This window comes from Mus caroli, chromosome 8, assembly GCF_900094665.2.
Source record: "Mus caroli chromosome 8, CAROLI_EIJ_v1.1, whole genome shotgun sequence".
Lineage (NCBI taxonomy): Eukaryota > Metazoa > Chordata > Mammalia > Rodentia > Muridae > Mus > Mus caroli.
Window position 1 is genome coordinate 19179494 of NC_034577.1, and position 27119 is coordinate 19206612.

Sequence of the window (27119 nt, forward strand, 5' to 3'; positions counted from 1 at the left end):
TATGCTTGCATCTATGTTTCCAGATTTCTTTCCTAGGGTTTCTATCTCCAGTGTTGCCTCACTTTGGGTTTTCTTTATTGTGTCTACTTCCCTTTTTTGGTCTTGGATGGTTTTATTTAATTCCATCACCTCTTTGGTCGTGTTTTCCTGCAATTCTTTAAGGGATTTTTGTGCTTCCTCTTTAAGGTCTTCTACCTGTTTAGCAGTGTTCCCCTGTATTTCTTTGAGTGAGTTATTAAAGTCCTTCTTGATGTCCTCTGCCATCATCATGAGATATGCTTTTAAATCCGGGTCTAGGTTTTTGGGTGTGCTGGGGTGCCCTGGACTGGACGAGGTGGGAATGCTGGGTTCTGATGATGGTGAGTGGTCTTGTTTTCTGTTAGTAAGATTCTTACATTTACCTACGCCATCTGGTAATCTCTGGAGTTAGTTGATTTAGTTTTCTCTGGTTAGATATTGTTCCTCTCGTGATTCTGTTAGCCTCTATCAGCAGACCTGGGAGACTAGATCTCTCCTCTGACTTCCAGTGGTAAGAGCACTCTCTGCAGGCAAGCTCCTGTAAGAGGATTACAGGGAAGGTGCACAAATATCTGGCATTCGGACCTCCCTCCTGGCCAAAGATAATGGCCCAAAACAGGATCTGTCCCAGAAGCTGTGTTGCTTCATCCTGTCACAGAAGCTCTTAGCTTCTGTAGTCCACACTCTCACCTGTGCAGACTACTCTCAGCAGAGTCCCAAAACCAAGATGTCTGCCACTGACGCTCAGTCAAAGCCCTCCCGGCCGGGTGGACACCTATCCTCTGGCCGGGTAGGTGCCCGGATGTCTGGAACCCGAAAAGGGGGATGCCTCAGAAGCTCTGTGGCTCCTGCCTGTCCCAGAAACTGTTAGCTTCTGTAGTCCACACTCTCACCTGTGCAGACTACTCTCAGCAGAGTCCCGGAGCCAAGATGTCTGCCACCGATGCTCAGTCAAAGCTCTCCCGGGCAGGGAGGACACCTATCCTAGTGAATCCTTTAAAATCACAGTTTAATTGCTGTTAAAGCTTACTAGTGTTTCTATCTTTAGTAATACAAAAGCAATTGCCTATCTTAGAATATGTGTTCAACTAGTATGTAAACCATGTTCAATTAGTATGTACAGCTACATATGAAACATTGAAAACACTTTCAACAGGCTACTGAAAATAATGGCTAATCTTCCTGCATTGTTTAATGGTTTCCAATAACAAATGTTTCCTATGAAAAATAGTTAAGATGAAAATGTTACAAATATACCGTAAAAGTAATAAACTTCAAGTATAATACTCAGTAATTTTCCAAGTTATATGAAATTTGAATGCTTTAGGTCAGGGTGTAGAACAGAAAGCTGTGAAATGTATTATTTCCACCCATCAGCTAACTAGTCCCCCTTCGTGACTGACAAATGATGGGAATGGTTTGCCAGTGTCGCTTATCACGAGAACCCTTCCCGTTACCTGCTCATTGAAATGGCCTTTATCAAGCTGGTCTGTGTGCCAAACATGGCTGTCATTTCCTGCTAGCACTGAGCTGTTGCTCTTAACTTGATAAACTATGTGCTCAAACCTTGCTGAAGACTCCAGTGGTTCAATTCCATAGCTGACATTTTCCAACTGCAGGAATCCCCTGAATGTAGAAGGGCAATTATTATCAAAACCATGCACAGCCCCCCTCAAAGCTATCCCCTGAAATGTGAGACAGGAGAAACCACAGCAAAGCAAATGATCGTATGCATTTTTCCCCCATTTGCTTTTGCATTCTCAGATCAGACAGGTATAAAGCTATCTGTAAAGGGTTAATGCAGATAGAAAGACAGGAATGGGAATACTGGAGAGACAAACCAAAATCAAAAGCAGCAAATGCAGGCAGTGATGAGGGAAGGGGACTTTACACATTGCTGGTGAAGATGTCATGGCTACAGTCACTATGGGGACCGGTAGGAGATCCTCAGAAAAGAAGCAGCAAAGGGCCCAACTACTCCATTCCTGGGTAAACACTATGCTCAACAGCTTTCCACCATCACAACACAGAGCTCCTGAATGAGAAGCCTTGATCAGAGAAGATTTATATCATTCTCATGATTTCAGAGACGCCAGCTCACGAGCACTTGGCCTTGTTTCTGAGCCTGTGAACAGGCAGAACCTCATGGTTCAAGGAAGCATAAAAGAACAGCCAGCCACTCACTTCATGTCAGGCAGGAAGTGGGGGGCAGGGGAAGGAGAACAAGATAGATACCGCAAGTACAAAGTTCAGTGACCCAAGTCCTCTGCCTAAGCTCTTCCACCTCATAGGCCGCTCCACTGTGAACGCATGAGGGATCAATCCATTAGCAACATTAGTGTCCTCGTGGTCCAAATCTTTTCTTCAGTGTGACACCACCTGGGATAGGTTTTCAACTCACAAGCTGGAAGGTGATGTGTCGTGACCAAAGCACAGCATGTAGAGGGGAGCAAAGTCAGGGGATGTAAAGGAAACTTAGCCCTGTGTTCACTGCAGGATGGCTCACAGTAGCCAAAGTGTGGTATCAGCCTAAGTGTCTGTATCAGATGACTGCACAAAGGAAATAGGAGGTTTATACACAGATGAGTAGAAGCTGGCCTTTAAAAAAAAATCATGCCAACTATAGGAAACCTGTGGAATTAAATAACTCATAAGAGCCAACTGTGGCATATACAGAAAGACAAGTATTGATTTTTTTCCCAATATGGGCTAGAAAACAGTGTTTAATAGTGGGTGACATCAGGAAGGCTACAAGGGAAACAGCTACAGGGAAGAGGAGAGAGTGTAAGAGTAGAAAGTTAGGGAGCAGAAACTCTCTAGCTATGCTCTGTGTGGCTGTAGGGAAATGCCAACGTGAGACTGAGACACACAGCTAACACCTATAGTAGATATAATAAAGACCATATATTAAGGAAGATGACGTCCTAGAAATTGATAAAAATTAGAAGAGTGTTCTTGTGGTTACAAGGTAAGATCAAGGAAAAATGGAATAGAGGATAGACATCTCGAATGGCATCAACATGGAAAGGGGGCCCTGTAGAATATCCTCTCTGTTCGTGAGTCATCTTCTCTTGACAAACGTTTTTTGTGTTTCCCACAGGAATGATGAAATTACTCATCTCTGTGAAATCACTTGACCACTGATGAGTCTTCTTTATTAGCTATCTCATGCATGACGCTACAAACTCATACCATATTGTATGGGCCTATTAGATTTAAATGACCAATGAAGGTCATTTTTCCATAGCCGAGATAATGACAAAAAATAAAACGATATCCTCTAAGGTGTTCTAATGTTCCCACTTCTCAAGCCACCCCTTCCTGCCCAGCATCCTGGAAGCACCCCCAGTCAGGATGTCCTCTGCTGGGTTAATTTGAGTGACAACTTAGATTCAGGTGTTGATATGAATATAAGGCCATTAGAGAAGAAACTTTCAGAGCCACATTAGAAGTTCCTCTCGACTTTTTCCACCTGTCATGGTTTTACTTTAAAGCATATCCCACCATATTCACATAGAAACACTCTCTGTGATGTTACTACCTGAGGCCAGAGCAGATGCTGAGTGTCACAATGGAATTTGGCACTTCACCAACATATCCTCCGTAATGGCAATGAGCCTGAAAAACAAGTCACCAGGGTTTTTGTTTGTTTGTTTGTTTTTGTTTTTTAACAATAGAACAAAATGTGTTGTCAAATATCTCAGAAGGTTCATGATAGCAATGAATTTGATATCAAATCATCAATTGTATAGAATGACTAATGCAAAGTCTCAGGAAATAAGATTTTGGGCACTCTCTTTACTTGGCACATGTGTGTTTTCTCCACATTTCTATCTCTTTCCCATGACATTTCCATGTATAAAGGTCATTCATAGAACAGGTCAGACTTCCAAGGAGGAAAGCATTTGTATTAGTGTCAACATGGTGCCAGGGAAATAGCACCAAGATAGGGTTTTCTTAGCACATGCAAAGCCCCGAGATTAGTCTCAGCAATCAAAACAAATGACTCAAAGGGACAAGTTGTGATGGTTTGAATATGCTTGGCCCAGGGAGTGGCACTACTGGAGGTGTGGCCCTGATGGAGTAGGTGTGTCACTATGGGTGTGAGTTTTAAGATCCTCATCCTAGCTGCCTGGAAGCCAGTAGTCTCCTAGCAGCCTTTAGATGAAGATGTAGAACTCTCAGCAACTCCAGCACCATGCCTGCCTGGATGCTGCCATGCTCCCACCATGATGATAATGGACTGAAACCTCTGAACCTGTAAGCCAGCCCCGGTTAAATGTTGTCCTTATAAGAGAGGCCTTGATCGTGGTGTCTGTTCACAGCAGTAAAACCCTAGCTAAGACAGAAGTATTCTTCTCATTATGCTGTACATCCCCTTCAACAATAAAAAAGATAACAAATATCAAATACATCTGATAATTACCAAAAAGTGTGAAGAGTCAGAATACAAAGATCCAGTTTCATTGTATGTGTAAACCAAAAAGTTCTGGGATAAAAGTGAGCTAGAAGTAAATGAATAAATAGAATTTAAGCCATAACTTAAAATCAATATATACATCAATAAAATTATATTTAAGTACAATAGAGTCATATAATAACACTAATTAAAATAATTTTAGTATGTCATCATTCTTGATACTATTTTTAAAAACAACTGGTATATGGTCAGAATCAAGAGAATTCAATGATAGAAAAGTCACTGAGACAGCGCTATCAATGATTGCTGTATATGTCTTCATTGAACAAACACAAACTAGTAACTATGTCTATCACTTGATGGGTCCTCATCTGAGTCCTAGAATGTAACATTGAGGAAAAGACATAGCCTCCGGTCAGTCAGAGTCACATATTGTTAAGTGTCAATCAACAGGGCCTGGGTATTAGATGGTGGCAGTCACACGAGAGTATATAGGAAGACACAACCAGGCTCATGAAATAGACGACCACTGGACACAAAGAACAAGCCATATGGACTTTTAGACAAGGCTGTGTAAAAGGAAAGGGTCTTGAGCCAGAAATGTGTTTGCATATACAAAAAGCAACAATGGGTTCTGTGCCTGAAATGGAGTGTGGAGTGACAGAAAAGACCTTGAGATTGTGTCGCCAAAGGGGAAAACTGATGGGGGCTGGGACAGATGAAGATAGTAGTAGACCAACATTTTTTTTTATTAGATAATTTCTTCATTTAATTTCAAATGCTATCCCGAAAGTCCCCTATACTCTCTCCCTGCCCTGCTCCCTAACCTACTCACTCCCGCTTCCTGGCCCTGGCATTCCCCTGTACTGGGGCATATGATCTTTGCAAGACCAAGGGCCTCTCCTCCTATTGATGGCCGACTAGGCCATCCTCTGCTACATATACAGCTAGAGACACAAGCTCAGGGGGGTACTGGTTAGTTCATATTGTTGAACTATAGAGTTGCACACCCCTTAAGCTCCTTGGGTATTTTCTCTAGCTCCTTCTTTAGGGGCCCTGTGTCCCATCCAATAGATGACTGTGAGCATCCACTTCTGTATTTGCCAGGCACTGGCATAGCCTCACAAGAGAGAGCTATATCAGGGTCCTGTCAGCAAAATCTTTCTGGCACAGTATCTGGGTTTGGTGGTTGTATATGGGATGAATCCCAGGGTGGGGTAGTCTCTGGATGGTCATTCCTTTTGTCTCAGCTCTTATCTTTGTCTCTGTAACTCCTTCCATGGGTACTTTGACCAAGAAGCAAGTTGGGTAGGAAAGGATTTATTCAGCTTACACTTCCACACTGCTGTTCATCGCCAAAGGAAGTCAGGACTGGAACTCAAGCAGGTCAGGAAGCAGTTGTTGATGCAGAGGCCATGGAGGGATGTTACTGTAGGCTTGCTTCCCCTGGCTTGCTTTCTTATAGAACCCAAGACTACCAGCCCAGAGATGGCACCATCCACAATTCCCCCCCCCATCACTAATTGAGAAAATGCCTTATAGTTGGATCTCATGGAGGCACTTCCTCAAGAGAGGCTCCTTTCTCTGTGATAACAAGAGCTTATATCAAGTTGACACACACAGCTACCCAGTACAAAGAGCTAAACTCAGTGCTCAACATGGCAAATTCACAGAGGCCAAGGGCAGTTGGAAGGTTAATGCTGTCACTTAGGCCCTCCCTGATGGAGTCTTGAATGAAGATGGAACCTGTGGTGGAGGCACATTGTCATATGCTTTAAGGGTAAACACATGGGACAGAATCACCCTCTGGTCCCAGGGGAAGGCAGGAGGGAGAGAGATGCCATGGTTGATCACAGGGAGATTTTTTTCTTTCTTTTCTTTTCTTTTCTTTTCTTTTCTTTTCTTTTCTTTTCTTTTTTTCTTTTCTTTTCTTTTCTTTTCTTTTTTTCTTTTCTTTTCTTTTCTTTTCTTTTTTTCTTTTCTTTTCTTTTCTTTTCTTTTCTTTTCTTTTCTTTTCTTCTTTTCTTTTCTTTTTTTTCTTTTCTTTTCTTTTCTTTTCTTTTCTTTTCTTTTCTTTTCTTTTCTTTTCTTTTCTTTCCTTCTTCCTTCCCTCCCCTCCCCTCCCCTCCCCTTTTTCCTTTCCTTTCCTTTCCTTTCCTTTCCTTTCCTTTCCTTTCCTTTCCTTTCCTTTCCTTTCCTTTCCTTTCCTTTCTTCCCCCCTCTCTCTTTTAAATTGGAAGAAACGACATACCATTTACTAAGACGGTTATGAGAAGTGCAGATATGAGCTCAGCATCAGAGGCTCACTTGGAGCAAGTTCCCAACAAGAAATGTAGCAAATATTTGAGTAGGGTGGAACTCATGAGTGGGTGTGGCATCTATTGCAATGGAATAGTGTATGGATATAAATTACAAGCCGCCACAGTGAGGTACACTGACAGCCACAAGACTGAGCTGCAACACGAGCTGGCTGAATACACATTAGAAATAAGGTTAATTTCACATTCTCAGATCAGACAGGCAAAGAAGAACCTGCAAAGGGGTTATGCAGACAGAAAGAGAAGGATAGGAATGCTGGTAACAGACAAACCCGGGCCAGGGGCTGATGATGTCCTGGGATCTGATGGGAAAGCATGTTATGGGAGCGACACTGACCAGTTACTTACTACGCCAAATGCCATTCACAGGTAGAGAGTAAATGATGGAATGAAGACTAAACTACAGCCACCACAGTTAAAAAGTCTGAAGGCAGGGACAATTTTACAAATGTTTGCAATCATTTTCAGTGGAACACACTGTAGAAGAAATGGCCGGTGTAAGGTGGGCAGATGCCATGGCCAAGGGTAACTTCTAATGCTTTGTTTAACTACACAGCAAAAGGACAACAAGCAACAGTTCTCACCTATCTTTGTTAATCCCTAAGGCTCAGAGGAGATGGCCTGATCCATCCTATAAAAAATGCTGAGGACTGGTGAGATGGCTCAGTGGGTAAGAGCACTGACTGCTCTTCTGAAGGTCCTGAGTTCAAATCTCAGCAACCACATGGTGGCTCACAACCACCCGTAATGAGATCTGACGCCCCTCTTCTGGTGCTGTCTGAAGACAGCTACAGTGTACTTAGACATAATAATAAATAAATCTTTGGGCCTGAGCAAGAGGGGCCAACCAGAGCGAGTGGGGTTGACCAAAGTGAGCAGAGATCCTAAATTGAATTCCCAACAACCACATGAAGGCTCACAACCATCTGTACAGCCACAGTATACTCAAATACATACATACATGCATGCATGCATACATACATACATACATCTTTAAAAAAATGCTGAGAAGATGCAGTGGGGATGTGGACAGATGGATTGTGGCTTTGAACTGTGGGTGGGGACAGAGATCAACCACCATGGCAAGAGGCCTGTTGTAGAAGGAAAGAAACATGACACTGAGGGTGTGGGAGCTGGCACAGGATATTTTTACAAGTAAGCCATGTCAAGGGAGGTTGTTTTGAACCACATAAGTAATAGGCACACCATAAAACTGGCACTACTTGAATTTCCCAACAATAGTCCCTTGATTATTCACTGTATTTGATTTCGGAAATTGACGCAACTTACCATGCTTGGCTACGAGGGAATACATAATTGAAGATTTCCAAGTATGTTATTTACTTCTCAATTTAAAAATACAAATCTGAAAATGTAAATGCAAAGGCCTCACAGACCCAATATTCAGGATCAAATGGGTCCTAAAGTGAAAAGTTGACTGACCATTATACGACACTACTGAGTTTAAATATTACATGTAAACTTTAAGAGAATAAAAACTAAAGACAGACTTTTTACTTTTGCCGAAAGAGAAGATCTTACTGGTTCCTGAGATGCAGAGAGTAGGGCTTCCCGTCAATGGTAATGACGTATGTCACCTAAAATAGAGCAGATTGACAAATGATTTAGGAAAGAGGATGACTGCAGTGTAAGACAGGGTTTTTCACTTGTTGATTAAAAATATCTCAGAACATTAAAAATAAACATCGTTTAGGATCTATTGCATTAATTAGTAATATTTTAGAGTTAGTTGATTTCAGAAGAGTGTGATATAGTGTGTACATTGAAATATTTGCAAAAGAATATATTTTTAAAATATAATTTTTGCATTATTAATATTCTATCAATTTCTTTTGGCTAGAAAAGCATAATTTCTAATAAAAATAAGGCATCAATGAGAACTTATGTTACATGCCAAATGTAATGAACTAATAAATGATTTATAAATATATGTATATTATACTATACATAAAATATGTAAAACAGAATGTGTAAAACTACAAAGGAGAAAAAAGCATAAGAGACTACACAGACAAGAAGCCATGAGAAATGCTACAGCCCAGGGGTGGAGCTTCCAAATATCAGGAACAATAATGTTCTTCCTCCTCCTCCTCGTCCTCCCCTTCCCACTCCTCCCCTCCTCCCTTCCTCTTCCTCCTCATCTCTTCCTCCTCCTCCTCCTCTCCTCCTCCTCCTGTGTGGAGGAGTGGAAGTGCTTTATAGAAGTGCCATGTCCCTGACCTAGGGAAGAATGCTTTTGTATGCCTGTGTTTTGAACATCATTTTCTGACATCAGCAGATAGGACAAAAGTGACCTCAGACAACAAAAATCATCCATTAATGTTGGAAATAACATTTATTAAACAACACAGAAAGCACAGCCTGGGAAGGAATGAGTGATACACTACAGAAATATTTAACAGAGTTCCACAAGGGATTGAGTTACTGACTCTGACTGACCGCAACTGACTCAGATAACAAACAGCCCTGCAAACATACCAAGCAGTAGCCATGGTGGGTATTTGTTGTTTAAGTTTACTTTAGACCTGCTGACTGCACATACACACACGCACACACACACACACACACACACACACACACACACACATGCACACATCCTACTCACACAATGCACTCATCACACACGTGCACACAGACAAAATAAAATAAAATATTAAAAAGTATTTGTTATAATGAGACTTTTTCCCCTGATGTGACAAATATCTAAGAAATTTTAAAGGGAAGAATGCTTACTTTCCCCTCAGGAGGCTTCCGGTGGATACTTCATTGCCAATCAATACAAAGGAATACCAAACTCCAAACTTAAGAAAACCGCCAAATTTGTAGTTAAATGTGTATATAGTTATATATTTATATAGCTTTATTATATATGTATATATATATATATTTCTCTAACTTAATTTAGCTTATGCTGACATTTGTCTAATTTCACATGTTCTAAATTTTACTGCAAACCAATTTCTCTACTAACAAAGCCTTTAATTTGCACATCGGGTCCTCGTCATGTAGGTTTTATGTTAATCTTTTTTATATTGATTTTTTTTCCCTACCGAAATGATTACTGAGAAATGTTCTGACATCAGCAGATAGGACAAAAGTGACCTGAGACAACAAAAATCATCACTATTTCTTTAAATTTAAGAACAAAAATGACTTTTAGTGGGAAAGGGGATCTGGCACGAGAGACAAGGGTGGGGTGGCAGCTTCAAAGAAAGACATAGAAGGCTGTTCTTTGAAGTGACCACAACCTAGGGTGCTTTGGGAGTCAGCAGAAGGTGGCCGGCCCTCAGCTGTGACTAGGGTGCAGGAAACAGCTCCGAAGACTAACCTTCCCTTCTGCAGCTCCGCCCTCACGTGGCTCTATCTTCTGCGGCACTGTGATATGCAGGCATATTCCTTCCGAATCTGCAGTAAAAACGTATATTTTGTTGTCGGGTTTTAAATTTGGTTTGGTTTATTTCCTGAATCCGTGGTAGTCCCATTCCAAGCCGTGTTCCTGAGTTCGCCAGGCGTCTCTGATGAGGTTGGCAAACTTACTTGTAAAAAGCCCTTCCTCGATACAGGAGTTTCGATAAAAATTTAAGGACAAAATTTATGGCTGCTGTTTAACCCGGCAGCCCTGTTCCTCCTCAGAAGCACGCTGAGGCTGTTTTCTCACGGGGCTCTGGGGAGCAAGCAGAGGGCACTGGTAACAGACACTTGCATCTCAGGATGCTTCCCAGGATGCCCTGATCTCAGAAGACTCGTTTTTTCCTGCTGTTGGTGCAGGCACAAAGACAGAGCAATTGCCACCTTGATTATCTTGTGTTCAGCTGGCTCAGGCTAGGGTTGGGGCTGGAGACGGGCAAGATGGAGACTGTCATCAGCCAGAGGGAATACAGGAGCCCCGTGCTATCCTTTCTCAACTCTGGGAAAGCAAAAGGGCTCGCAGGGGCTTACCGAGGCGGGCTAACAGCATGGCAAGCTCCCCAAGTATGAAGAGCAGAGGCATGGTTGGGTCCAAGTGCAAGAAGCTCAGCTGAGCTCAAGACCGTTGGCAGCCGTGGGGCACGTGGACAGCGTGGGAGAGCGGCCACCAGGGGCTCGCCAGAGGCTCAGGGGCTCCACCTGGCCCAGAACCAACACCAGCTTCTGGCCCAGGCCCTCGCAGCAGGCATCGCTTGGTGATTTTTTTGTTCTTTTAACTTGGCGGTTTTCTGTCCTTTTTTATTGTGGTGGAAGATGAAAAGGAAACTAGAAATGCCGCCTATTGATTACCAGCGTGACCAAGAAGTAAACGGAGCTTGGTCTAATCGCAAAGCATAAAGCGCTGCTCTGTTGTCTTGTTTCCTTGCTGTACTGGCTTATAAACAGGGAAGGATATCTTACAACGCAGTGTGTTTTGTTAATGGTGACTATCTCAGGGTGTCTATTACTATAGCAGCATCACCAAAAGCAACAGGAGGAAGAGAGGGTTTGTCTCATCTTGTAGCTTAGAGTCCATCCTTCAGGAAAGTCGGGGCAGGAACCTAGAGACCGGAGTTGATGCAGGACCATAAAGGAGTGCTGCTCACTGGCTTGCTTTCCATCAATTGCTCAGCTTGTTTTCTTATAGCGTTCAGAACTACCTGCCCAGGAGGGGCAATGCTCACAGTAGGCTGGGCCCTCCCGCCAATCATCAATCAAGATGATGTTCCATACATTTGCCCACAGCCCAATCTGATGGAGCAATTTTCTCAATTGGGAGGCCCTCATTCCATGTGACTATAGCTTGTGTCACACTGGCATGAAACTAGTCAGCATGGTGCCACTGTACACTTGGAAAGAGAGAGGAGAAGGGCAGCTGGGTAAGGAGAGCTAGGGAAACTACCCGCCTATAGAGACAGCAGACAGAGGACATCCCACCTCCATCTGCTTTCCCAAGAATGTCCAACTCCATACAAGCAAAGCCCATCTCTCCTGTGTCTCTGACTCTCAACTCTCCCACTACAGCACACCCTCCTGTATGGAGTGACAATGACAAGGGCCACAAAAGTAGTAAGTTTAGGTCACCATGAAAACTCAGTCAGCTAGGTCCTACTCTACCTAGGTCGTAATAGCTAGGGTTATTACTAACATAAGGCAGTGCCATAGTTAGCATGGTTCATTATTAGTGGCAATGAGAACAAGGGGAATATAGAATTATAAAACTGTGTTTTCTAAGCAACCATGTTTTGTCAGAAGTCACAGGATTCATTTGAGGCATAGAAGTGTGTGGTAGCAACATATTTGTGAATATGTATAATCACTGATGGTGGATTTTAGAGTTTATTACCCCCAGAGAAACACTTATGTCTTACAGACTTGACCCCGCCATTATTTTTGTTTTCAGACACCAGTGTCCTAGTTTACTAAACTAATTACCTTTACAAATGTGTGACATGTAGTCATTCTGATTAGCTTTTTTTTATCATGATGACTTTAGGGTTCACCCATTTTATAGTGATATTTGTGGTCTGTTCTTTTACAGGCTGACCAGTGCTGTGTTGGGTGGGTGTTCTACCCATATCCATTATTAGTTAACGATGTTTGGAAAAGGAGCATTTGGACTTATTAGATGAACCTTGGGTAGTTTTGTTTTTTGTTTGTTTGTTTGTTTGCTTGCTTGCTTTGGGTGAAGGTTCTGGGGACACGACCAAGCTTGAGGTTGACCAACAGAACACTTAACCCAAGCATAATATTCAAGGTCTATGGAGATGCACCCTTGGCCTCAGCCAAGAGAAGATTAGGACTTTGAAGGCCACAAGAAAAATCATCCGCAGAAAGCCCACCTTCAGCAAGTAACCTGCAGAATTCAGGCTTACCAAACATTAGGAATAAAAGTTCAACGCAGACGACAGACACAATTCCGCCCAAGACGAGGATGTTGAACCAGCTCGTTTATTGAAGTTACTTGTATGACCACGGCAGATGCCTCAGTCAGAAGGCCCACTGGAGTGAGCGTGGGTCACAGCTCATGAATTCCTTGTCTGTCTTACAGGCAGCTGAAGAGACCCCTCCTCTGTCCTGGCAGTCACTGCTTAATAAACCTAGGGAGGGGCCTCTCAGTCATACAACTTCCGGAAGGGAGCTTCCTGCCTTACAGCTCCTTCCACCAGAAGGAATGTTTCACGTCAGAAATAGCCATACAACACCAAATATCAAGAAACATACTACATCTGTTTTTCAGGGAACCATCGGGCCTTCATCTATACTTTTGATCAGGAATTCAGTCTAGGAAATTCCTTCAAGAGAGAAAGGATGCTATGCAGTCACTATTTGGGATCTACAGAAAGTGTTCTCATCTATCAGCTCTCCCTCTGGGCATCTTGAAATGGGAAATGACAGAGCTGGGGTGTGATTGGAGAGGAGTGGATTATAGATCTTGCTCTTGGCTTTGGGCACTTGGGAGGGAGTAATCGTAGGTAGTGGAATTTTCTCAGCTTAGAATGCTGATCTCCCTGGCTCAGAGGGAAGAAGCAGCAAATATGCATCTGTATACTGTCAGCCATAGACTTTATTTGGAGGCATGTATTACCAAAAACAGTAAGCCACAGAGAAAGAGATGGGCTAGTTCTTGCTCTTGTATCAGACCACAGAACAGTGAGCTTCTTGGTAGTGGTCTTCTTCTGTTGTGGCTTTGATGTTGCATAACTGCTGTTGTAAAATAAATAAATAAATAAATAAATAAGACACAAGAAGTAGAAAGGCTACATTCTCATCATTATTAAAAAGCTATACAATAGAAGCTTAATTAACTAATACCATAAATTAGCGTCAAGTGCATGACTGGCTCTGGCCTTCTGTGCCTATGATTTGTAAAGCTGAGTGATTGTTTTGTGTTGTGTTGTTGTTGTTGCTGCTGCTGTTGTTTTCAGTTTGTCTTGGTTTTGTTTGTGACTATTTTGCAGTGGATGCAGAAAAGGGGTGTGTTGTCAAATGAGCTTTATCTGTTTCCATTGTATTTTATACACTTTGCACGGGTGAAAGGAAACCATCCAGAAGGGAAGTCTTGATCGCAGAAAACACAGTGTTCTTCAGGCACAGGACCCAGAGGCCCCTGAGCTGGGACGATCTGAATGCCCCCTTTCTGAGGACTAGCTTTCACACAGCCAAAAAGACACATCATGCAAACTTTCAAAAGAAGGGAATGAACAACACCCCTTGCCAGCTTTGATATCCATGGATCACAGCCACCACCATCATGGCACAATAACCCTAAGGGTGCAGTAGTGGCACGCACACTGTGGTGGCAACCAATGGCTCTCTAATTGGACTTAAGACCTGCTCAACCAGAGGGAAACCGTGCCTAATACTGGAAACCAATCCAACTGCCCAGGATGGGTGAAGTCATGGGTGTCAAAAAGAAGAACCTAGAACCAAACACTTTACTAAACCAGCATTATCCCTAGCTGCACTCTAAACATCTGTCATGCTAGATCAGTGTAGTTCCCACCCCTCATCAAGGAACTGTCTCCTTAATGACAGATGAAGACCATTATAGAAAGTCACAACCAATCAAAATGCAGAGTCTAGGAGCCCAGTCCTAAGGGATAAGTCTACAAAAAACACCTCCCTTACCTAAGGCTCAGGGAACACTGCAAAGTAGGGGACAGAAAGGCTGTCAGAGGGTCATGGAGTTGTCTGTGACAGTGTGTCTCCTAGAAATGTCAGCAGCTGCACCCAGAAAGTTCCACTACCATGACTAGCTGGGTGAGGACAACAACAGGCATGCTAAAGTAGACAAGGGGAAGCTTAGGCATACTCAATACCCCGCCCCCCCCACATACATACACATGCACACACGCACGCACACACACACGCATGCACGCACACACACACACCTACAGGTAACAAAGGAATGCTGAGAGCAGGAGAAACAGTCTTACCCAAGAAAGATCACAACAAGTGGTTATCCCCGCTCAGTTAACAAGCTCTGGAAGCATACACACAGCTAACCATGTGCAGACAGAGTGTAACAGCAACTAATGAAGAAAGAGGCCATGCGTTTGAAAGAGAGCAAGGAGGGGATATATGAGGGGACTTGGAGAGAAAAAATGCAGGGGATAATGATATAATTCTATTTTAATATAAAAATAAAAGAAATAACAAAGAAAAAAAGCCAACAGGAAACAGAAGCAATGCCAAAGAAATTTTTCCTACTCAATATTATATAGAAAAAGTACTCCCCAGGCCCCTCTGCCCAGCACCAGCGGCTGCATCCCCTACAAAGGATCAAAGGTCAAACTACCACTACCCTCCCACCGCACAACCCCACCACCCCCACCCACCAACAGCTACCCAGATGACCGTTCAGATATCAAATTGGATCTTAGCATATGTGACACTTTATCATTGAGAAAGTGTCTCTATCCATTTGGTTCTTGTTTGTTGCTTTTGGCTTTTTGCTGGTGGTAGTAGTGATGGTGGTGGTGGTGGCGGTGGTGATGGTGGTGGTGGTAGTGGTGATACTGGTGGTGGTGGTGGTGGTGGTAGTGGTGATACTGATGGTGGTGGTACTGATTGTGGTAGTGGGTGTTGGCACTGATGGTGGTGGTGGTGGTAGTGTGTGCTGGTACTGGGAACCAAGCCTAGTGCTTCACATATGTTGGGCATACCCTATACTTTTGAGCTACATAAAAGGTATGTAATAGCCTAGCTGTCTTCCTGATGTATGTCAATACACATCATTTACCAGTTTTTCTTAAGAAAGTACATTCACTTTCAACATTTCCCCATGAGCTATTCTTGACCACCACTGCTGGTGCTGGAACATGAGCTATTCTTGACCACCACTGCTGGTCTGGAACATGAGCTATTCTTGACCACCACTGCTGGTCTGGAACGCTAAGGTAGTGCCTACACTTCTGTACTGTGTTCCATGCTGAAATCAAACAAGAGAACCAGCTTTGGGCATTTAAAGCAGAAGTTTGGATTCTAAGATAGTCTTGTCTTTTATTCAGCATGAGAGAGAAGTGGCCTCCGAGGAGCTACTGAGATTTTCTTCTCTGGTCTTCGCAGTCCTTCTTGCACTCTGTTTTCCAATTCCCTCAGCTAAACTGTCAGTAATCAAGCAATGACTTAATTTGTAATCTGGGATATCCGTGTGTTGGAAATCTCCTCCCCCCCCCCGAAATCCCACCACACACACACACTTAAAACGTGCACACAGATAATTCAGGCGGCTAGATGCCCACAGAACCCACATGGGCAGTAGGCAGTCATGCATTCTATCAGTACCTCTCATGCAGTATGAGGATCTGGTGTGAACACATTGGCAAGATAAGAGAGATGGAGTTGGTGCTGAGATATTTACCCCTTCAGCCCTCATGATCTCAGCTGTCTGCCGGCTCAGCAAGCCGAGTGAGACGTAAATGCACGTCAGACGTAATTGGATGGATGTCTGAAGCAACGCTTTGTTGACCTTTTCAATTTCTCCACGTGTTCAGGTGTAACGTATAAAATACCTTTAATTTTATGCAAATGTGTAAAAATTTTGTATACTATATACCGATACCTCTTTTTATCTTGTCTTGTGAGAATTATCTTTCTGTTTTGAAAGAAGTTGTGTCCTTACCATCTTTCCTGATCCTCCATCACCATAAATTCCACCCTCCACTTTCAGGTACTCTGTGAGGCATATGTGACAAGTTGGTTCTGACAGCTTGGATGTGAAAGACATGCCTGAAGGCCTTAAGTAAAACTACACAATTTACTGACACCCTGTAAGCGCGAGGCGTTGTTACAACTTCCTGTATCCACTCCCTCCATCGTAAGGCAAGGTAACAAATTTCCTTAGAGTCTCAGTAAAGAAGAGTGTGTGGGACAACCTCCTGTACACTTGCAAACTGGATCCTTAAATGGAGAGGTGTGCTCGTTTGTAAATACCTTAAGAAAATATCGAAAATTCCTTTCAAGAGGTTTCTTATAAGAGTCTAGTTACTAGCAGTTTACATTAGGATTTCCAAACTAATGCAAAACAAAATCCATAGCAAGTGCTTTCTGTTGGCTGCACTGCAGCTTGTGAAACCAACAATTAGGACTCTGCATGAGGAAATGCAAAAGCATCTATGGACTCGTGAGAGGTGTTGTTTATAAAGTACAGTTATGACATTTTATCAGCAATTGGATGTTTTCAGTCACCTTTGACTCTATGGCTGCTGGCTGTCGTTACCGTCTCCTGGTATTGATCTGTACAAAAGATAGAGGATTCTTTTCAGGATTAATTTGTCATGAAGAAAAATCACCAGGCCCCTAGAGGCATTACAAGGGTGCCTGCTCTGTCACATGTGTGTCAGTAGGTGGCAGAGAGAAGAGGGGGTTATGTCTGCCCCCAGGCACCACTAAGAGGAGCAAAAAAAGTGGTAGAGAAGTGGAAAAGAAAGAGAAACAGAAGGATGTGGGCACAATGAAGAGAGGCAGAGCTAGAGACTCACCGGTAGTAAGGAGCACCCTGATAGGAGTAGCCGTTGAAGCTACCTGGGACCGTCGTGAGGTTCTGGTCTGTGTTGCCATAATATGAGTAGCCGTTGAAGCTACCTGGGACTGACGTGAGGTTCTGGTCTGTGTTGTCATGATATGAGTAGTTGTAGAATCTACCTGGGACCGTCGTGAGGTTCTGGTCTGTGTTGCCATAATATGAGTAGCTGTTGAAGCTACCTGGGACCGTCGTGAGGTTCTGGTCTGTGTTGCCACCGGGGATCACGTCTGGGTTCACGGACCTGCAGCAGCAGGAGTCTGTTACCACCAAAGGCCAGGCAGATGTCCCTGGTCTGGGCTGCTGCCCAGGAACATGTTGAAGTCTGAGGGCTGTGCAGAACTAGCCCCACCCCTTGCCTGGGCATTATGGGAGAGCTGGTCCTGGGGATGTGACAGCAGGAGAACTGACCCTGCCCCTAGCCAGACGAAGTAGTCAGGAGAGAGCGTCCCACTCCCCACTCCCAGCACATTGTGGGGGTTGAAGGTAAGTTGGCACCAAGGCTATGAATACAGCAGAACTGGCCCTGCCACTCACCTTCTTATGGTGGCATGGACTAGGAAGAGATGCCCTCCTCCCTTGCCATCTAAGGCAGGTGGGAGAGCTGGCCCCAAGGCCATGAGAGTGGGAGAGCTGGCCCAGCCCCTCATTGGCTGCAACACTTGACAGAGTGGGCCCTGTACCTCGTCTGGGCAGCACAGTAGAGCTGGCCCTGAGGGCATAGGTGTGAATGAGCCAGCTGGGGCAAGCAGGAGCTTGGCGGTGTGTGTGCAAGAGAACTGGCCCAGATCCAAGGGTTTGAATTGGCACACACACCAACATCTACCCCATCAATGAATTGCCTAAAGGGTCTGGTCCTACAGATCCCAAACTACAGGATCTCCATGACACAGGGCAACAGGATGTCTGAGAGGAGTCCCAGGGAGGTTCCAGCACTGAAGGTATAGCAGAAGCCAGAGGGCTCGTACCAGACTACTGCGTTATTGCAGTGAACATCTGTAAGCTAAAAGTGTGTGGAGGAAAGGGGAGACTGATGGACGAACTGTCACACACTATAGCTTCCACAATGAGATTTTTTTTTTTCCTGTTGGAGACCAGGTTGCAAGGGTAGAGGGCAGGTTCAAGAGGAGGAGATGAGCGGAATCAGGGTGCATAATGGGAAATTCAGAAAGAACCAATAAAAAAATTGAAAGAAAAAAAAGAAAAGAAAAATCACAAAAATGTGTCAAAGGTCAGATTTATGCTAAATGATCAATTGCTATGTATTAATACCCTCTTTGCAATGACAGCCAATGGTCAAGCATGCCAGTGTTTGGCCTTTCCAAATCCTATCTGACTTTCAAAGACAGACAGTGCCTTCCTGAGTTTTATTTATTTATGGGTTTGGATTTCAAAACTAACAGTCCAGCCATTTTTCTCCTCTATCTTGTCCACATGGAAATTAAGATGAGATATTAAGATGTCTATCAAAGTGACAGTGTTAATATTTAGACACATTTATATATTCATCTTCAAGTTCTTAGCCCTCTCCAGTTTTGTTTCCATCAAGTAAGTATAAATAAGTACTTATACTACCTTCATTGGTGATTCTTCTAATAAGGTCATTCAACTACCTTTACCAGCATTAGTGGGACAACAGAGACTCTTGATTACTTATAACACACTGGGGTAACACACTAAGCTTGCCTTGATAATATACAAGGTCCTCCTGGCACACACGGCAGCTTCTGGTTTGAACATCTAACTAGGCATCCATCATTAATCTAAGTAGAGGGCAGGTAACTTTTAAGTGATTTTTGCATACTTATTTGCTGCTCCCCACTGGAGAATTTGACTTAAAAGGTTATGGCCATGGATAGGCACTTGGTGATCTGTTTGAATTTGAAAACAGAAGGAAAGATTGACCAATATGCTGGTCAAGGGAGTTCACAGCAATTGCCGTTGGTGGAGTGTTAAAGGTCTCACTTGCCTGCCTCAGCTCTTCTTTCTTTTCTTTTCTTTCTTTCTTTTCTGGTTTTTTGAGACAGGGTTTCTCTGTGTAGCCCTGGCTGTCCTGGAACTCACTCTGTAAACCAGGCTGGCCTCGAACTCAGAAATCTGCCTGCCTCTGCCTCCGAAGGGCTGGGATTAAAGGCATGCGCCCCCACGCCCAGCTCTCAGCTCTCTTTCAACTTGTCCCCTCGCTGGCTTGAAACCACTTCTTCTTGCTGATTCGACATGGTTTTGTAAATTTTTTTAAAAACCATGATTCCTTAGTGTGACAATTCTCCCAAAAGTCTAAATTTCTGCTAACTATCCAGCCTTTCCACAAATGTTCAAACAGCACAGTTGTCATTATGCCAGTTGCCGTTTAATCTGATGACCCTAAAACGCTCTCATTATTTTATAGATGTCTACCCAAATCATCAGGAGCATCATCCCGGATTTAAGCAGCTGCCACTACCCCCTTGATAACTGTTGCCTCTTCTGAGAACTAGAGATGGCCCTGGAAATTCAGCATCATAGTGTTCTTACAGGATGGGACCACAGACTTCCTGTTTACCCATGCTACAAAGCATGGCTTGCACCAGTGGCTGTGACTGAAACAAAAACTGCTCAACACCTTAATTGCAGTACAGGGGGCTGGGGGAGAACTCAAGCGATATTAATAGAATTAATGCATGCGCTCCCAGCCTTGTTCTGTATTTTTATTTTTCTTGCCGTCTACAGATTCTATTCACAAATCTGCTCCCAGACTTGTCTCTGTTGACCACCCCACCCCAGGCATAAAAATGACTTGCAGCCAGAGGATGCTCAGGTTGCTTGAGATACCAGCAATATGTTCTAAGTGAGTTACATCTCACGTAGGATTTTCACTGGAAAGGTCCTGAGGGTTCACTAAGGTGCTCCAATTGTCCTTGGCACATAAGGATGTGAAGGATGCTGTAGCTGGTCTTTGCTACTTTGTGGGTTCTTCTCTCTTTTTTTGGTATATCCTAAAAACCTTCCACCCAGTAGTTCTAGCAGTTTGTCCAAGCAACCATCCCTCCCCAAAGCCATATTTACATTACTTAACCGTGTTCAAATACTGAGGTGCAATCTTAATGTTAATGCCTTTACTTACCCTCTACTGAAGGCTTCCTCTTTGTGCTCCAAGGCCTTTGAGATATTCTGCTTATCAAGCCGCTTACCAATCATCCGCTTAACAGCCATGAAGGCTAGCACAACAAGGAAAGGCAGCAAGATATAGAAACTGATCAAAAGCACTTTTTTGTACTGAAGGCCATGCCGCTTGAAAATCAAAGGTGTGCTTTTATCTGAAAATGTGAAAGGACCGTTCAGCTTCTTCTCAAAAACCATGACTGAAGCAGAGCAGCGATCTGAGTTACTTTGTTTTGCCCACTGTGACGTCTCGGTTTCAGCTTTTATATACGGTTACTTAATTTTGAATTATCTTCTATGTACAGTATACAAATTCAAACATTCTTTTGCATGGAACTACTTGGTCTCTTAAGCTAGAGAGGTAAAATCACATCTCCTAGCAAGAAAAGGATGTTGCCTGAAGCTGCATTTATTACATTTTGTTGTTTTAAACATCTTCACCCTTGCATTGAACTGTTTCTAGTTTTAAAATGATTCTGCTGTTTTACAATTGTTCTGTTTTGGGGCGTTCAACTATATCCAACTATGTCACTTACCTACAACCCAGACCCGCTCTCTCTTTTTCATAACTCAGAATCGTCTTTCTCCACCTGCTCTTCTGTTTACTTCTTAATCAGGTTTTTATGTAGCTTTAATAATTCTAAAACTCCATTTACTCTAATAGTAACTCACTCCTCCATATTCAGTTTCCTTCCTCTATTTTTTCTTTGCCTAAATAATAACAACACTAATAATAATAATAGTAAATAGTCTTAGCTCATTTCTTCTATATGCTACAGTTAATAACTCAGACCATAGGTTATACTACACTAGCTTTGTACCTTTATTCACCCAAAGTTAGCGGAGATGGATAGAAGATTGTTTATAATTAACTGACTTTTACTGTCTCCTTATTAGTGGGCATCTCTATCAACTGTGGTTACTTCAGTATTTAATCATGTATTCTGACTTGTATTAGAAGTCTCGCCTGGAACCCTGAAGGCTTGGTTATAGAGCTCAAGTCCAAAGAAAGGAACAATGCTTCACCCTTAGGAAAACCTAGCCACATGTGAAACACTACAGAAATTACAACTCAAAGAATATAGGTAATTTAAAAAATTCCAATCAGTGGCCTAAATCCAGAGGCTTAAGTCTCAACACAGGCTCAGAAGGGAACATGAAAAATCCAGGTGTAAAAAAAAAATCATATTACTCATTCCATAGTGATGGATTCTGATGAGAGAGCTTTAGAGAAACTCTCAGGGAAGCAATTCAATAGGAGAAGGAAACTGAAAACACAAGGATGCCCAGTGAAATCAAAGGGTTGGGGCCAAGGAGCTGAGGGGCTCCCAGCCTTAAGCTGGAGATTTATAGCAAGCTCCTACCCCCAAACCCCAGAGAAAACAGGTTGGAAAGAAGATAAGAGCCAGAGGATGGGGAGGGATGCTGTGAAATGCTGTCTTCTGGGTGTGGCATGAGGGTGACACTCACAAATGCATCGTAACCATGGTTACCAGAGCAACACCTGTATGAGATCAGTCAATATTCCAGCAGTCAGTGCTACCTGTATTCAGTTGTTTATAAGAGAAAGGGAGGGAGAGACGGAGGGAGGGAGGGAGGGAGGGAGGGAGGGAGAGGAAAGGGGCATAATTTAGGTTGGAGAAGGATTTGCTGCTGAACCGTGTCCAGGAAGAGCAGAAGGTGAAAACTGTAGGTGAATGTGAGCAAAAACTTTGCAGACTTGTAAGAAACTATCAAAGAATAGATAAAATGCATCTAAAAGGAAGAGAAAAATCTCATTTAGGCAAAACAAACAAAACCCAGCATTGGAACGTAAAGACAGGTACAGCCCTGCCAGCCAGCCTAGCCAAAACGGAGAGCTCCAGGTTCAACTACCACCCCCATCTCAAAACTAAGTGGAGACCAACAAAGGATGACACCCAAGGTCCTGTCTTTAAATGCATGTTCACAGACATGTGCACACACACATGCATACACACACACAAACACAAAGACACTACATACAATTTTTTTTAATGGGATACATCAAAAAAATCTTATGTACTTTGGTACTTAAAGTCTTGCGTCTCTTAAGAAATTTTTATCTGGATATCTATATAGCCTTAAGTAATTAAGGATTGAAGAAAAATAAAATCAGTGTAAGAGCTGCCAACTCTAGAAATGAAACTGGTATATATTAAACGAAGATCACATAGATTAAGATAACTATTCATAGATTAGAATATTAGCACTATAATACAGAATATTACCAACATATATAAATTCTATTAATATAATTATTTCAATGAAATATTACCTTAAATTAGGAAAATAAATCTTTCTCTAGTGTCATCTGCTAAGAAAATACCAAAAATTCTGTTCACTGGGGTTGAGGGTACACATTTAGACAGCTTTCTTGCAAATTTTTTCCTTCTTTAACCTTCCAGTCTGTGGTTCCTTTTGCTCTAAGCTCCTATCTTGTTATTTACACATATAGTAATTAGTAAGCTTGATACATTGACACACTCGACGCCATCCGGCAGCTCTCAGTGCTGTCACAGATGTGTAACTGTAGCAAAACAGAACTGACCGAATCAAATGGGCAGTGGTTGTTCAGGACTTTCTACCAAATGTATTTAAAAATGTTTAAGTGGCATATGATATTTATGAGCTTTGGGTGCTTTCTACATTTAAATAGAACAATTAATTTTAAACTTGCCAGAGCTGAAGAGATGGCTCAGTGGTTAATGCATTTGTGGCTCTCTAGGGCCTGAATTTGCTCCTTAACACCAACACTGGGCCACTCAATTTAGGTCTCCAACTCCAGCTCCAGGGATTCCAATTTCTTCTTCTCCTATCTCAGGCATCCTCAAACGTATCTCCCTCCACATCCCCCAAACACAGTTCTTAAACATGCAACTCAGTTGTAAACCATATATTCTCATATATGCCTAACTCCCCTGGGAAACACAGACTACAATAGTTTATCATCTTTTCTGAAACCTGTGTCTACATAGAAAACTATGCTGTGGGTATAGAAATGTTCTGAAGGCCATGATAAAATTAGAGAAGGGAGGTTCGCTAAGGCCTCACTTCTACACATGGTCCTGTAAATTTAAAGAGAGTCAAACAAAATAGAAATACTTAATCCTTCAGCAGCACTTCATAAATGTCAAGTCTTAGATGGCCACAGTGACCAGTGGAGATGGGATACACGTCTACACATACAGACTGTGCTCTGCATACTAACCGAAGGGCAGCCAAAATCCATCATCCATGCTTCCTCCTGGAGATGAAGGTGTCATGTCACACTCTGGAGGAGCAAAACCAGATTCACACTGACAGTTGCCTAGATTGTTGCAAATCTAAAACCAAATCCAAATGAAAACTGAAATACATATATATATATACACATATATAGTCTGTTTATTACCCACAGTTAGGATCCGTAAATTATTCAAATTCAGTATAAGCAGTTTTAATGTGAAAGTAAAAAGGATACTTGTGCAATTAATATGCTTGCCCGTCTTTCTGCTGGTCATATTTCTAAATAGAAGTTATAATGTTCTTGATATAATTGAAATGATTTGCTAGGAAGGTATAGCAACTATGAAGTTAGAGAATATAAAATAGTGATTACAATTTATTATTAATTTATACTAACAAAAGAAACCGCTGTGATGGGAGAAAATCTCTAGGGAAGAAACAAACAAACCAACTCCTCTAATAATCTGGGAGGAGGGGGCAGAGGAGAAACAAACAGTAACACTCACACAGAAGGCTAGAAAGATGCTTGCAAAAATAAAAAGAAGAGTCATGACCAATGGAAGGAGGCAAGAGTCAGCCCTGCAGAAAGGTAAATGGGTTAAACGAGGTGAATTCGGACACAGTTGCTATAAGAAGCCCAGGCTACAACAAAGATGCAGGAGATACATTTTAATCAAATGCATGCTGGGAAATTTTCCAAACTTCTGCAACCCAGAATATAACTTCAGAACAGCTGGGCAGGCTGGGGTGTCAAAATACCAGGGGCAGGTAGGGCAGGTAGAGCCAAGAACAGAAACAATAATGGCTAAGTGATGGCCGTTAACAATGGATTCAGTATGTTGGAAGAGATTTTAAAACCTCCCCAGAATATAAGGAAATATAAGCTCTCACGCATGCTGTGTGGGTACAAAACTTCTCAGAACCTATGTTTTATTCGTTAGATGTCCTTGCTTAAATTGTGGGAAAATAGAGTAATTTGAATGTACAATGATGCCTGTTTTGTTTTTTCGGAACTCCTAACCGTTAAATGTTATTCGAAAGGCCACCAGTGTGTAAATCTGCAAGAATAGCATGGACCACACACTAGAGGAAATGAACCGGGGCTGTCAGTAGACAAACCTAATCTGAGTCCATTGGAACTTGGGTGTCTTCAATGTCAGATGTATACCTACACTCCCAGAAATGCATGGGGCCACCATCTCTGTATGATGCTTGATAATACTCGGTTACACTTTACTGGTCAGACATTGTGATGCCATCTCGCTCGCTCACCTCTTTGGTGTACCTTTCCAGGCTAAGGGTCATTTGCTCAGCTGGCCTGTTATCAGTCTGACAGTGCCCACAAATCATGTGCATAAGTAGCAGACTCTCTGTTCCTCAGTTAACTGAAATTTTCTGAAGGGAATTTCCACACCAAATAATTCTGAACCTGGCTATTCTGGAGAATGTTTATTGGTGTGAATTGAAATGATCATATTAAATGAAAACTAAAATGGCTACCTACCCCATGTCCTTGGCATTTGTCATCGGCCTCACACTCCCTGGTTCCTCTTAGGACATGCACACGTTTGCAATCCCCTTGCAAGCAAACCTGAAAAGGTATATTTAAACCTGAACATGCTAATGTGAGCAACCACAGAAACTTTAAATACAATACAAGACCCAGCTGAAGAGCTCTATTTGCTACAAAAATTATGTACAGGGACAGCATATGTCGAATGGGTTGACTGACATTCCAAACCGTATAGCTGTTCTAACGAAAGAAGGGTGTGTTTGTCTTCTTCATAGGGTTTCCATTATGAAAATGAAGTGCAGTTGGTTTTGTTGTTGTTGCTCTCATTTGATTGTTTTTCTGGAAGCAACCAAGTGCTATCCACACTCACAATAATGAGCCGACGTGGGTGCAAGCTCAGCTAACACCAGAGCTCTCTGATCACCTTTCGATGGCCAGTGAAGACACTATGTCTCACATCTCCCTGTTTGGCATTGTGGCCTGGAGGGATCAGTTTCCATCATCCCTGAACTCAGGACTAGTATAAGCTTACCTAACAGGCTAGGAGGATGCGCTATCTTCTCATGACACAAACAAACAATGGTTAACATTTGCCACCGTGCAGTGAGGACCCCAGTGGCTGTGTGAGCTCTGTTTATATGCCTCTATCCAGAGTCAAACCATTTGAATGCCTTTTGATCCATTCTCTAAGACGAGCGGGTCACTTTGCTCAGATAGTCTGAAGGGGTATTTTGCATGGGATCAGTGGTCTTTACTAGTGAGGTAAACTGAGTCATGATTAAGTGAAAAGTTTAATGTAAGTAAAAGGTAAAATCTGAGCCAGGCAACTCCAGAGCAGAAGCGATTCAGAGGCTGCACGGGAGAGGCTTTAATAGGTGGACGCAGAAGGATGGGAAAAGAAGTGCTTGCTGGGTTCGAGAGGCTGAAGGTCTCTATTTCCAGTATTTGTTTTATGCTTTGGGATGTTAGGCAAGCTAGCTCACTGCTTCTGCTTGCTTTACAGAATTCTATCACATGCACTCATTAAAAAACAAAACAAAACAAAAATCAAACAAACAAACAAAAACCTTAAAAGTTATATCTTGCTTGTTTTTGCATTTAGAATGTCACTTGGAAGCCTTAACTGGCTTTGTATTTTGGGGGGCTCTTTTATTTTTAATTTTTAAAAATTTATTTAGTGAGTGATTTTAAATCCTGTGTGGCAGAGGAGACTCTTCCTACACCCTTTGAGGGTGGGCAGAGGTTCACAGCAAAGATCTCTGATTCTCAGGCAGGGGGAGTGGTGGAGAACAAGATGACCCTCCCTCCCCCTCGCTTGCACCCCCCCCCCTGCTTCTGATGTAGATTCACTGCTTGGGTACATGTAACCCTGGTAAAATCTTCAGCCTGGAAACTAGTGTCCCAAGAGAGAGCAGAAGCCTGGGGCAGAGGCTGGATCCTAACCATCATGTTCTTACAATACCTACTTGCAGATGCCAATCACAAGACCCAGGTAACAGTGTGCTTCCAGCCCACTGCCTTAAGAGGGGAGTTCCCCCAGATCCCTCCTGAGGGCACCCATAGGTGGCTCAAAGACCTCGGGACAATCCATTTGCTTGTATTTGATAGTTTATTGTCAAGGGAAGTACACAGTTCAGGCACAGACCAATATAGGGACTTTGCAGGGTGAAGAATTTGAAGAAAGGTAAGAAAATTCCTACTCTGCCGGGGGAGTATATAACCTCCCAAGTAAAGGTCTGTTTGCACACAGATGTAACAGTCTTCGTCCAAGAGCATCTCCAGCTATCTCCCCTTCCAGAAAGCCAGCAATAGAATCTATCCCTTGATTCACCATGGCACACTTAGTCAGAGTTGTTCCAAATGCTGTCCTGCTGCTCAGTCACTCTACTCTAAGATGGAAACAACTGAAGGACTCAGGGATGGCTGAAGGGGTTAAATACAAACCACAAAAGAGACCCCCACCATTCT

The 27119-nt window shown here is 42.8% G+C and overlaps 2 protein-coding genes and 1 pseudogene across 7 annotated transcripts in view; 1 reads left to right on the forward strand and 2 right to left on the reverse strand.

The window, feature by feature from the left end:
• Positions 1 to 10826, reverse strand: part of Adam18 (ADAM metallopeptidase domain 18) — a 67199-nt gene extending 56373 nt beyond the window's left edge. For 2 of the 3 annotated variants that reach the window (XR_002378536.1, XM_021169912.1), the window contains exons 1-6: positions 10717 to 10826; positions 10106 to 10182; positions 8299 to 8354; positions 4445 to 4523; positions 3560 to 3636; positions 1476 to 1644 (exon numbers count right to left, since the gene is read on the reverse strand). Coding sequence is in view for 2 of the 3 variants with exons in the window: in XM_021169912.1 (XP_021025571.1) it covers positions 1476 to 1644; positions 3560 to 3636; positions 4445 to 4523; positions 8299 to 8354; positions 10106 to 10182; positions 10717 to 10768 (510 nt within the window). In the remaining variant the exon portion in view is untranslated. The remainder of the gene's footprint in view (positions 1 to 1475; positions 1645 to 3559; positions 3637 to 4444; positions 4524 to 8298; positions 8355 to 10105; positions 10183 to 10716) is intronic. The other variant, XM_021169913.1, reaches the window with a different exon arrangement.
• Positions 10827 to 12701: 1875 nt separating this feature from the next.
• The window catches only part of LOC110300542 (A disintegrin and metallopeptidase domain 3), a 50042-nt gene continuing 35624 nt past the window's right edge, over positions 12702 to 27119 (reverse strand). For 2 of the 4 annotated variants that reach the window (XM_021170755.2, XM_021170753.2), the window contains 6 exons: positions 25143 to 25229; positions 23622 to 23736; positions 20355 to 20547; positions 17211 to 17495; positions 16918 to 16965; positions 13045 to 13431 (listed from right to left, as the gene is read on the reverse strand). In XM_021170755.2, the coding sequence (XP_021026414.1) occupies positions 16926 to 16965; positions 17211 to 17495; positions 20355 to 20547; positions 23622 to 23736; positions 25143 to 25229 (720 nt within the window). In that variant the 3' untranslated portion in view covers positions 13045 to 13431; positions 16918 to 16925. Of the gene's footprint in view, positions 13432 to 16917; positions 16966 to 17210; positions 17496 to 20354; positions 20548 to 23621; positions 23737 to 25142; positions 25230 to 27119 lie in introns of all 4 variants that reach the window. The other 2 variants (XM_021170754.1, XM_021170757.1) reach the window with 2 other exon arrangements.
• LOC115031839 lies at positions 17022 to 17116 on the forward strand (annotated as a pseudogene).